The sequence below is a fragment of the Xenopus laevis genome, chromosome 9_10L, assembly GCF_017654675.1.
Source record: "Xenopus laevis strain J_2021 chromosome 9_10L, Xenopus_laevis_v10.1, whole genome shotgun sequence".
Classification (NCBI taxonomy): Eukaryota; Metazoa; Chordata; class Amphibia; order Anura; family Pipidae; genus Xenopus; species Xenopus laevis.
The window spans coordinates 7,833,075-7,845,385 of record NC_054387.1 but is presented as its reverse complement, the minus strand read 5'-3'; the positions used below and the strand labels follow the sequence as shown (position 1 = coordinate 7,845,385).

Below are 12,311 nucleotides of genomic sequence, written 5' to 3'. Positions count from 1 at the left end.
CTACAAATGTATTGTTGCTTTTTATTCCTCATCTTTCTATTCAGGCCTCTCCTATTCATATTCCAGTCTCTTATTCACATCAATGCATGGTTGCTAGGGGAATTTGGATCCTAGCAACCGGATGGCTGAAACTGCAAACTGGAGAGCTGCTGAATAACTCAAAAAACACAAATAATAAAAAAAAATATAAAACAAATTGCAAATAGTCTCAGAATATCCCTCTCTATATCATACAACAGTGAACAACTCCTTTAATGTTCTTCCATTCTGGCTAAAGGTCCTGCTAGGCTGTACAGAAATCCAGACGGCCCCTGTACAGCAGAGCTTACACTCTATATTCAGATGACATGAGCACGTGACATTAGACTAAACACACTCTGATGAGAAGTGGTTGAAATGATTCTCTAAACTCACCATGTCCTTCACCATTAAATGTCCTGTAGAAAATGCTATTGAATTGGGCGGCGTGGAGACGGGTAACATGAAGGCGTATGAGCACCCCACAGTCCCGGGGACCATTAAATATAATGGGTTGACTTTAAGCCTAATAGCCTGTAGGGGAAAAAAAGGATAAAAAGATGAAAAACTGCATATTAAATCTTTTTTTATTTGTTAAATAACAGACTCAAAACTTGGGACGTACCAGCTCTGACAGCACCGGGAGGAAGACTATGATGGTGGCCGTGTTGCTGGCGAATTCAGTGAAGGAGGCAATGAGCACCGTGACCAGCAGGACGGCGAGCGCCGGAGAAATACCCTCGAGTGGCTGCAGGCGACCCCCAATCCATGTAGAAAGTCCGGAAGCCTGCAAAGAGGCCAGAGTTTATTTCTACAGTTTCTACTACATAAGAGATTCTATAAAAACGACAAACGAAGCCGTGATCTTTGCCCAATTTCAAGGAAAAGGCTCGTGGGACAAACGGCACAAACACAACCGCGCCGAGAGAAAAGGAACCGTGTCTGTGCCGCCAAACGTAGTCCGTATGGATAACTGAGGGATTACACTGAGCTGAAGCGCTGGTATTTTATTGTAATAATAATAATAATAATAATAATAATAATAAAGATCTTCTTTTCCAGGAGCTTTTTCATTCCCCTGTGCTACTATAATACCCCAGTGTTAAACATGACCAATCTATACATTTAGTACAAGGAATGGGGTGTTGCACAGAGAAAATAAACATCCATTTATTCATAGCAGCAATTAGCAACTGCTCCTGCTAATAAATAAAATGTTTAAAAAGGGTTGTTTGCCTTTAAATTCATTTTAACTTTTGAGTATAATGTAGAGAAGGATATTCTGAGACAATTTGCGATTGGTTTTCATTTTTTAAATTGGGCTTATTTAGCTTTTTATTCAGCAGCTCTCTGGTTTGCAATTTGGTTGCTAAGGTCCAAACGACCCTAGCAACCATGCATTGATGTGAATAAGAGACTGGAATATGAATAGGAGAGACCTGAATAGAAAGATGAGTAATAAAAAGTAGCAAAAACAATAAATGTGTAGCCTTACAGAGCATTTGTTTTTTTGAAAGCTGGAAAGAATTATAAAAAAAAGTAAATAATGAAGACCAATTGAAAAGTTGCTTAGAACTGCCCATTCTATAACATACTAAAAGTTAACTTAAAGGTGAATCACCCCTTTAAATTAATTAAAAAATCTAGTATGATGTAGAGAGGGATATTCTGAGACCATTTGTAATTGGTTTTTATTATTTGGGGTTTTTGAGCTATTTATTTATTCAGCGGCTCTCTGGTTTGCAATTTCAGCCTTCTGGTTGCTAGGGTCCAAATGACCCTAGCAACCATGCACTGATTTGAATATGAATAGGAGAGGCCTGAATAAAAAGAGGAGTAATAAAAAGTAGGAATAACAATAAATGTGTAGCCTTACAGAGCATTTGTTTTTAGGTGGGGGTCAGGGACCCCATTTAAAAAGCTGGAAAGAGTCCGAAGGAGAAGGGAAATAAATACAAAACTATAATAAATAAATAAAAGAAAAATGAAGGCCAACTGAAAAGTTACTTAGAATTAGCCATTCTATAACATACTAAAAGGTTAATGACCCAACATAACAATTAGGGATGCACGGAATCCAGGATTCAGCCTTTTTCAGCAGGATTTGGATACGGCCAAATCCTTCTGCACGGCCGATCCTAATTTACATATGCAAATTAGGGGTGGGGAGGGAAATCATGTGACTAAGTCACAAAACAAGGAAGTAAAAAATGTTTTCCTCTTCCCACCTCTAATTTGCATATGTAAATTAGGATTCGGATTCAGTTCAGTATTAGGCCGATTCTTTCGCAGGGGGTTCGGCCGAATCCAAAATAGTGGATTCGGTGCATCCCTAATAAGAATTACTGATGATTTCTAATAGCTGAAATTGAGTGCAGTGTCTGTAACAGTTATTAATGCTGAGAAATGACAGCTGCCTTTAATCTTGTGTTTGCAGAAATGGAACACGGATGGAACACGGACACACCGGCTGAGATGGGTCGATTCTAAGGGGTTAAAGATGTGGCTATGGTGTAACATCGTTACGGCCTGTAAAGATCCTGGAATGGGATAATAAATGAAGCTGGACGGAAGGTTTTGGACTGAAAGTGTTAAATGGACTTTGGAGCATTCAGCAAAGGTTTAGATCGAAGATAAATGAATATTTCAATGTTAATTGTAAAAATGTGTTGGAGAGATTGCAGGGACTTTATACGGTAACCAGTAAAATCGGTTTTGGATTGTGAGCTTTGCTGCCCAATCAGCAACCTGCCACTGACTTGCACTTTTCCTAATGTGCTTAAAAGGGTCGTTCATCTTAAAACTAACTTTTACGACGTTGTGGACAGGGATATTCTGAGACAATTTGCAATTGGTTTTCATTTATTATTATTTATGGTTTTTGAGATATTTAGCGTCTTATTCAACTCTCTAGTATGGAATTCCAGCACCTGTCTGGTTGCTAGAGTCTAAATTACCCCAGCAACCAGGCAGTCGTTTGAACAAGAGACAGGAATAGGATAGACCTGAATAGAATAAGTAACAAAAACTAAATGTGTTTTTTGCCTGCCGGGGTCACTGACCCCCATTTGAAAGGTGCAACGAGTCGGAAAAAGAAACCAAATTGCTCAAAACTATACGTAACAAATGAAGTCTAACTAAAAAGTTTCTAGGAATGGACCATGTTATCACCTACTAGAACTTCACTAGCTCTTTAATACTGTGCAGTAGAAAGTAGAATGGAATGGATGAGCCTTCAAGGGATTATAGAGGCAGGCGGAGAACATTTTGGGAGATTTGGTAAAGTGCCAACGGTCATTTAAGCATCTGATACAGATGATGTGAAGGTAATGCAGGTATGGGATCTATTAGCCATAAAGCTCCGAATTAGGGGAAAGCCATGTCCCATAAACTCCAAATAAATTTAAACTCTTAAAAATAAATTCCTTTTTGGCAGTAATAATAATACATTGTCTTGCTGCTCGATCCCAACTAAGAAAATGTGGTACCTGCATTGTGTACACCTGTAATACGCTGGACTGTTCACAACTTAGAAAAATGATTAAGGGGCACCAGTATTATGTCACGGTAGGTACTAAGAACTGTTTATTTTAGATTTGAGCTTATACGTTTCCCTGTCTCCTGCTGTATTTTGCTTGCCCTACGCTCCCTAAATGTGCCATTCTTTGCTTGTCCTAGGCATCCTGAGTGTGTTCTGCTCTGCTTATTTTACGCTGCCTCAGTGTGCCATTTTCATCCTGTGAGTGTGCCATTCTCTCCTTTTGTTACGCTGCCTGAATGTGCCATTCTCTTCATGTGTGCGTGTCATTCTCAACTTGTCTTGTGCTGCCTGAGTGTGCCATTCCCTCCTTCTCTTATGCTGCCTGAATGTGCCATTCTCATCCTGTGAGTGTGCCATTCTCTCCTTCTCTTACGCTGCCTGAGTGTGCCATTCCCTTCTTCTCTTACGCTGCCTGAGTGTGCCATTCCCTACTTTCTTACGCTGCCTGAGTGTGCCATTCTCATCCTGTGAGTGTGCCATTCTCTCCTTCTCTCATGCTGCCTGAGTGTGCCATTCTCTCCTTCTCTAACGCTGCCTGAGTGTGCCATTCTCATCCTGTGAGTGTGCCATTCCCTCTCCTTCTCTTATGCTGCCTGAGTGTGCCATTCCCTACTTTCTTACACTGCCTGAGTGTGCCATTCTCATCCTGTGAGTGTGCCATTCTCTCCTTCTCTTACGCTGCCTGAGTGTGCCATTCTTTCCTTCTTCTACGCTGCCTGAGTGTGCCATTCTCTCCTTCTCTTATGTTGCCTGAGTGTGCCATTCTCATCCTGTGAGTGTGCCATTCCCTCTCCTTCTCTTATGCTGCCTGAGTGTGCCATTCTCTCCTTCTCTTACGCTGCCTGAGTGTGCCATTCTTTCCTTCTTCTACGCTGCCTGAGTGTGCCATTCTCTCCTTCTCTTATGCTGCCTGAGTGTGCCATTCTCTCCTTCTCTTACGCTGCCTGAGTGTGCCATTCCCTCCTTCTCTTACGCTGCCTGAGTGTGCCATTCTCTCCTTCTCTTAAGTTGCCTGAGTGTGCCATTCTCTCCTTCTCTTATGCTGCCTGAGTGTGCCATTCTCTCCTTCTCTTAAGTTGCCTGAGTGTGCCACTCATCCTGTGAGTGTGCCATTCTCTCCTTCTCTTACGCTGCCTGAGTGTGCCATTCTCTCCTTCTCTTATGTTGCCTGAGTGTGCCATTCTCATCCTGTGAGTGTGCCCATTCCCTCCTTCTCTTATGTTGCCTGAGTGTGCCATTCTCATTCCTGTGAGTGTGCCATTCTCTCCTTCTCTTACGCTGCCTGAGTGTGCCATTCTCTCCTTCTCTTACGCTGCCTGAGTGTGCCATTCTCTCCTTCTCTCATGCTGCCTGAGTGTGCCATTCTCTCCTTCTCTAACGCTGCCTGAGTGGGCCATTCTCATCCTGTGAGTGTGCCATTCCCTCTCCTTCTCTTATGCTGCCTGAGTGTGCCATTCCCTACTTTCTTACACTGCCTGAGTGTGCCATTCTCATCCTGTGAGTGTGCCATTCTCTCCTTCTCTTACGCTGCCTGAGTGTGCCATTCTCAGCCTGAGTGTGCCATTCTCATCCTGTGAGTGTGCCATTCCCTCTCCTTCTCTTACGCTGCCTGAGTGTGCCATTCTCCTTTTTTGCGCCTGATTGCCATTCTCTCCTGTGAGGTGCATTCTCTCCTTCTCTAGCTGCCTGAGTGTGCCATTCTCTCCTTCTTACGCTGCCTGAGTGTGCCATTCTCTCCTCTGAGTTGCCATTCCTCCTTCTCTTAGCTGCCTGAGTGTGCCATTCTCTCCTTCTCTACGCTGCCTGAGTGTGCATTCCTCTTTCTACCTGCCTGAGTGTGCCATTCCTCCTTCTCTTAGCTGCTGGTGTGCCATTCTCCTTTCTTACGCTGCTGAGTGTGCCATTCCCTCCTTCTCTAGCTGCCTGAGTGTGCCATTCCCTCCTCTCTTAGCTGCCTGAGTGTGCATTCCTCTTTCTTACGTGCCTGAGTGTGCCATTCCTCCTTCTCTTACGCTGCCTGAGTTGCCATTCCTCTTCTTACGCTGCCTGAGTGTGCCATTCCTCCTCTGTTGTGCCATCTCTCCTTATGTTCCGAGGTCATCTCTCTCGTGTGCATTCCTCCTTCTCTTACGCTGCTGAGTGTGCATTCTCTCCGTGAGTGTGCCATCTCTCCTTCTCTTACGCTGCTGAGTGTGCCATTCTCACCTGTGAGTGTGCCATTCTCCCTCTAGCTGCCTTGTGCCATCCTACTATGTGCATCCCTTCTTATCTGCTGAGTGTGCCATTCTCACGTGATGTGCCATCCTCTCTTCTGCTGAGTGTGCCATTCCTCTTAGTGTGATGTGCCATTCTTCTCTCTTAGCTGAGTGTGCATTCCTCCTTTTTACCTGCTGAGGTGCATTCCTCTGTGAGTGTGCCATTCTCTCCTTCTTATGCGAGTGTGCATTCCTCTTCTCTTAGCTGCTGATGTCCATTCTCATCTGTGATGTCCATCCTCTTTCTTAGCTGCTGAGTTGCCATTCCTCTTCCTCCTCTATTGCCTGAGTTCTTCCCTCCTTCTCTTCTCTTATGTGCTATGTCCATTCCTTCTTAGTGCTGAGTGTGCATTCTCTCCTGGAGTGTGCCATTCTCTCTTTTATCTCCGAGTGCATCCTCCTTATTGCTGAGTGTGCCTTCCTTATGGCTGATCATTCCTTTACGTGAGTGTCCATTCATCTTGGTGCATCTCTTTCCTGTGGTGTCATTCTCCCTTTTTTTTGCTGAGTGTGCATTCTCCTTTATGTGCTGAGCATCTCTCCTTGAGTGCATCTCACCGGATGTGCATTCTCTCCTCTTATTAGTGGCTCTCTCTTAGCTGCTGTTGCCTCCCTGTGGTGTGCATTCTTCTCTAGTGTAGTGCTTACGGAGGTGCTTCTCTCTTCTTGTGCTGAGTTGCCATTCTCTTCTTACGCTGCTGAGTCTTCTCTTTCTCGATGCTCCTGATGTGCCTCTCTTCTTAGTGCTGAGTGTGCATCTCCTCTATGTGCTGATCATTCTCTTCTCTAGTTGTAGTGGCTTCTCTTCTCATGCTGAGTGTGCCATTCTCTCCTTCTCTTACGCTGCCTGAGTGTGCCATTCCCATCTTCTCTTATGCTGCCTGAGTGTGCCATTCCCTCCTTCTCTTATGCTGCCTGAGTGTGCCATTCTCTCCTTCTCTCATGCTGCCTGAGTGTGCCATTCCCTCCTTCTCTTCTATGTTGCCTGAGTGTGCCATTCTCATCCTGTGAGTGTGCCATTCCTCTCCTTCTCTTATGCTGCCTGAGTGTGCCATTCCCTCTCCTTCTCTTATGTTGCCTGAGTGTGCCATTCCCTCCTTCTCTTACGCTGCCTGAGTGTGCCATTCTCTCCTCTGAGTGTGCCATTCCCTCTCCTTCTCTTACGCTGCCTGAGTGTGCCATTCCCTCCTTCTCTTACTCTGCGTGAGTGTGCCATTCCCTCCATCTCTTACGCTGCCTGAGTGTGCCATTCTCTCCTTCTCTCATGCTGCCTGAGTGTGCCATTCTCTCCTTCTCTTACGCTGCCTGAGTGTGCCATTCTCTCCTTCTCTTACGCTGCCTGAGTGTGCCATTCTCTCCTTCTCTCATGCTGCCTGAGTGTGCCATTCTCTCCTTCTCTTATGCTGCCTGAGTGTGCCATTCTCTCCTTCTCTTACGCTGCCTGAGTGTGCCATTCTCTCCTTCTCTTACGCTGCCTGAGTGTGCCATTCTCTCCTTCTCTTATGTTGCCTGAGTGTGCCATTCTCTCCTTCTCTTATGTTGCCTGAGTGTGCCATTCTCTCCTTCTCTTATGTTGCCTGAGTGTGCCATTCTCTCCTTCTCTTATGCTGCCTGAGTGTGCCATTCTCTCCTTCTCTTATGCTGCCTGAGTGTGCCATTCTCTCCTTCTCTTATGCTGCCTGAGTGTGCCATTCTCTCCTTCTCTTATGCTGCCTGAGTGTGCCATTCTCTCCTTCTCTTACGCTGCCTGAGTGGCACACTCACAGGATGAGAATGGCACATTCTCTCCTTCTCTTACTCTGCCTGAGTGTGCCATTCCCTCCTTTTCTTACGCTGCCTGAGTGTGCCATTCCCTCCTTTTCTTACGCTGCCTGAGTGTGCCATTCTCATCCTGTGAGTGTGCCATTCTCTCCTTCTCTTACTCTGCCTGAGTGTGCCATTCCCTCCTTCTCTTACTGTGCCATTCCCTCCTTTTCTTACGCTGCCTGAGTGTGCCATTCTCTCCTTCTCTTACGCTGCCTGAGTGTGCCATTCCCTCCTTTCTTACGCTGCCTGAGTGTGCCATTCTCATCCTGTGAGTGTGCCATTCTCTCCTTCTCTTACTCTGCCTGAGTGTGCCATTCCCTCCTTCTCTTACTGTGCCATTCCCTCCTTTTCTTACGCTGCCTGAGTGTGCCATTCTCTCCTTCTCTTACGCTGCCTGAGTGTGCCATTCTCTCCTTCTCTTACGCTGCCTGAGTGTGCCATTCTCTCCTTCTCTAACGCTGCCGTGCTTAGTGTTGCCATTCTCTCCTTCTTTATGCTGCCTGAGTGTGCCAATTCTTCACTCCTGAGTGTGCCATTCCCCTCTCCTTCTCTTACGCTGCCTGAGTGTGCCATTCCCTCCTTCTCATGCTGCCTGAGTGTGCCATTCCCTCCTTCTCTTACCTGCCTGAGTGTGCCATCCTCCTCTTATGTTGCCTGAGTGTGCCATCTCTCCTCTATCCATCCTTCCTCTCTTACGCTGCCTGAGTGTGCCATTCCCTCCTTCTCTTACTCTGCGTGAGTGTGCCATTCCCTCCATTGCTTACGCTGCCTGAGTGTGCCATTCTCTCCTTCTCTCATGCTGCCTGAGTGTGCCATTCTCATCCTGTGAGTGTGCCATTCCCTACTTTCTTACTCTGCCTGAGTGTGCCATTCTCTCCTTCTCTTATGCTGCCTGAGTGTGCCATTCTCTCCTTCTCTTATGCTGCCTGAGTGTGCCATTCTCTCCTTCTCTTACGCTGCCTGAGTGTGCCATTCTCTCCTTCTCTTATGCTGCCTGAGTGTGCCATTCTCAACCTGTGAGTGTGCCATTCTCTCCTTCTCTTATGCTGCCTGAGTGTGCCATTCTCTCCTTCTCTTACGCTGCCTTAGTGTGCCATTCTCTCCTTCTCTTATGCTGCCTGAGTGTGCCATTCTCAACCTGTGAGTGTGCCATTCTCAACCTGTGAGTGTGCCATTCTCAACCTGTGAGTGTGCCATTCTCAACCTGTGAGTGTGCCATTCTCAACCTGTGAGTGTGCCATTCTCTCCTTCTCTGATGCTGCCTGAGTGTGCCATTCTCTCCTTCTCTTACGCTGCCTGAGTGTGCCATTCTCAACCTGTGAGTGTGCCATTCTCAACCTGTGAGTGTGCCATTCTCAACCTGTGAGTGTGCCATTCTCTCCTTCTCTGATGCTGCCTGAGTGTGCCATTCTCAACCTGTGAGTGTGCCATTCTCTCCTTCTCTGATGCTGCCTGAGTGTGCCATTCTCAACCTGTGAGTGTGCCATTCTCTCCTTCTCTTATGCTGCCTGAGTGTACCATTCTCAACCTGTGAGTGTGCCATTCTCAACCTGTGAGTGTGCCATTCTCAACCTGTGAGTGTGCCATTCTCAACCTGTGAGTGTGCCATTCTCTCCTTCTCTGATGCTGCCTGAGTGTGCCATTCTCTCCTTCTCTATGCTGCCTGAGTGTGCCATTCTCTCCTTCTCTGATGCTGCTGAGTGTGCCATTCTCTCCTTCTCTTATGCTGCCTGAGTGTGCCATTCTCTCCTTCTCTTACGCTGCTGAGTGTGCCATTCTCTCCTTCTCTTATGCTGCCTGAGTGTGCACCTCTTCTCAACCTGTGAGTGTGCCATTCTCTCCTTCTCTTATGCTGCCTGAGTGTGCCATTCCCTTCTCTACCTGCTGAGTGTCTCTCCTTCTCTATGCTGCCTGAGTGTGCATCTCAACTTGACTCCATTCTCAACCTGTGAGTGTGCCATTCTCATCCTGTGAGTGTGCCATTCTCTCCTTCTCTTATGCTGCCTGAGTGTGCCATTCTCTCCTCTTAGCTCTGAGTGTGCCATTCTCTCCTTCCTATGCTGCCTGAGTGTGCCATTCTCTCCTTATGTGCCTAGTGTGCCATTCTCAACCTGTGAGTGTGCCATTCTCAACCTGTGAGTGTGCCATTCTCCTTCTCTATCTGCCTGAGTGTGCCATTCTCAACCTGTGAGTGTGCCATTCTCAACCTGTGAGTGTGCCATTCTCTCCTTCTCTGATGCTGCCTGAGTGTGCCATTCTCAACCTGTGAGTGTGCCATTCTCTCCTTCTTCTACGCTGCCTGAGTGTGCCATTCTCTCCTTCTGCCTGAGTGTGCCATTCTCACCTGTGAGTTGCCTTCTTTATGCTGCCTGAGTGTGCCATTCTCAACCTTTGCTTCTCCTGAGTGTGCCATTCTCAACCTGTGAGTGTGCCATTCTCTCTCTGCTGTGAGTGTGCCATTCTCTCTTCTCTTATGCTGCCTGAGTGTGCCATTCTCTCCTTCTCTAGTGCCAGTGTGCCATTCTCTCCTTCTCTTACGCTGCCTGAGTGTGCCATTCTCACCTGTGAGTGTGCCATTCTCCCTTGTGGTGTGATTCTCATCCTGAGTGTGCCATTCTCTCCTTCTCTTAGCTGCCTGAGTGTGCCATTCTCAACCTGTGAGTGTCCATTCTCATCCTGTGAGTGTGCCATTCCCTCCTTCTCTTACCTGCTGAGTGTGCCATTCTCACCTGTGAGTGTGCCATTCTCCCTGTTGCTTCTCCTGAGTGTGCCATTCCTCCTTCTCTTAGCTGCCTGAGTTGCATTCTCTCCTGCCTGAGTGTGCCATTCTCTCCTTCTTATGTGCCTGAGTGTGCCATCTCTCCTTCTCTTGATGCTGCCTGAGTGTGCCATTCTCTACCTTGAGTGTGCCATTCTCTCCTTCTCTTTATGTGCCTGAGTGTGCCATTCCCTCCTTCTCTTAGCTGCTGAGTGTGCCATTCTCACCTGTGAGTGGCTCTCTCCTTCTCTATTCCGATGTCATCTCTTCTCTACGCTGCCTGAGTGTGCCATTCTCATCCTGTGAGTGTGCCATTCCCTCTCCTTCTCTTATGCTGCCTGAGTGTGCCATTCCCTCCTTCTCTTATGCTGCCTGAGTGTGCCATTCTCAACCTGTGAGTGTGCCATTCTCAACCTGTGAGTGTGCCATTCTCAACCTGTGAGTGTGCCATTCTCAACCTGTGAGTGTGCCATTCTCAACCTGTGAGTGTGCCATTCTCAACCTGTGAGTGTGCCATTCTCTCCTTAGTGTCACACTGTAGTGTGCCATCTTCCTTCTCTTATGCTGCCTGAGTGTGCCATTCTCTCCTTCTCTTATGCTGCCTGAGTGTGCCATTCTCTCCTTCTCTTATGCGCCTGAGTGTGCCATTCTCATCCTGTGAGTGTGCCATTCTCTCCTTCTCTGATGCTGCCTGAGTGTGCCATTCTCACCTGTGAGTGTGCCATTCTCAACCTGTGAGTGTGCCATTCTCTCCTTCTCTATGCTGCCTGAGTGTGCCATTCTCTCCTTCTCTTATGCTGCCTGAGTGTGCCATTCTCTCCTTCTCTTATGCTGCCTGAGTGTGCCATTCCTCTTCTCTTAGCTGCTGAGTGTGCCATTCCCTCTCTTACCTGCTGAGTGTGCCATTCTCCCTTCCTGCTGCTGAGTGTGCCATTCTCTCCTCTCTTATCTGCCTGAGTGTGCCATTCTTCCTCTCTTACGCTGCCTGAGTGTGCCATTCTCCTCCTTCTCTATGCTGCCTGAGTGTGCCATTCTCTCCTTCTCTACGCTGCCTGAGTGTGCCATTCTCTCCTTCCTTGATGCTGCCGAGTTCCTTCCTTCTCTTACGCTGCCTGAGTGTGCCATTCTCTCCTTCTCTATCACCTGTGATGTGCCATTCTCATCCTGTGAGTGTGCCATTCTCTCCTTCTCTTATGTTGCCTGAGTGTGCCATTCCTCTTCTCTTACGCTGCCTGAGTGTGCCATTTCTCCTTCTCTATCTGCTCTTGAGTGTGCCATTCTCTCCTTCTCTGATGCTGCCTGAGTGTGCCATTCTCAACCTGTGAGTGTGCCATTCTCATCCTGTGAGTGTGCCATTCCCTCCTTCTCTTACGCTGCCTGAGTGTGCCATTCTCATCCTGTGAGTGTGCCATTCTCTCCTTCTCTTACGCTGCCTGAGTGTGCCATTCCCTCCTTTTCTTACGCTGCCTGAGTGTGCCATTCTCTCCTTCCCTGAGTGTGCCATTCTCTCCTTCTCTTACGCTGCCTGAGTGTGCCATTCTCATCCTGTGAGTGTGCCATTCTCTCCTTTCTTATGCTGCCTGAGTGTGCCATTCTCATCCTGTGAGTGTGCCATTCCCTACTTTCTTACTCTGCCTGAGTGTGCCATTCCCTACTTTCTTACTCTGCCTGAGTGTGCCATTCTCTCCTTCTCTTACGCTGCCTGAGTGTGCCATTCCCTCCTTCTGTCATGCTGCCTGAGTGTGCCATTCTCATCCTGTCAGTGTGCCATTCCCTCCTTTTCTTACGCTGCCTGAGTGTGCCATTCCCTCCTTTTCTTACGCTGCCTGAGTGTGCCATTCTCATGCAGCATGAGAATGGCATGGTTTACACTTAAATGGCAAAGAAAAAAAATCACTACTCACAGCTAGAATCGGACTCAGAAGGTAGATAG

General features: G+C 47.2%; 1 protein-coding gene and 2 long non-coding RNA genes across 5 annotated transcripts in view; 1 reads left to right on the top strand and 2 right to left on the bottom strand.

The window, feature by feature from the left end:
* The window catches only part of LOC108700870, an 84,502-nt gene extending 81,062 nt beyond the window's left edge, over window positions 1-3,440 (top strand). The window contains exons 3-4 of the long non-coding RNA XR_001933055.2: window positions 624-1,020; window positions 2,456-3,440. This is a non-coding gene — a long non-coding RNA (uncharacterized LOC108700870). The remainder of the gene's footprint in view (window positions 1-623; window positions 1,021-2,455) is intronic.
* slc13a3.L (solute carrier family 13 (sodium-dependent dicarboxylate transporter), member 3 L homeolog) overlaps window positions 1-12,311 on the bottom strand; it is a 70,515-nt gene that overhangs the window by 3,111 nt on the left and 55,093 nt on the right. For all 3 annotated transcript variants that reach the window (XM_018234403.2, NM_001092875.1, XM_041575650.1), the window contains 2 exon segments: window positions 644-805; window positions 415-552 (listed from right to left, as the gene is read on the bottom strand). In XM_018234403.2, the coding sequence (XP_018089892.1) occupies window positions 415-552; window positions 644-805 (300 nt within the window).
* LOC121397866 lies at window positions 8,149-11,826 on the bottom strand. The gene is made up of 4 exons (XR_005963992.1): window positions 11,698-11,826; window positions 9,567-9,588; window positions 8,385-8,443; window positions 8,149-8,241 (listed from the first exon to the last, which is right to left on the bottom strand). It is a non-coding gene; the product is annotated as an uncharacterized LOC121397866 (long non-coding RNA).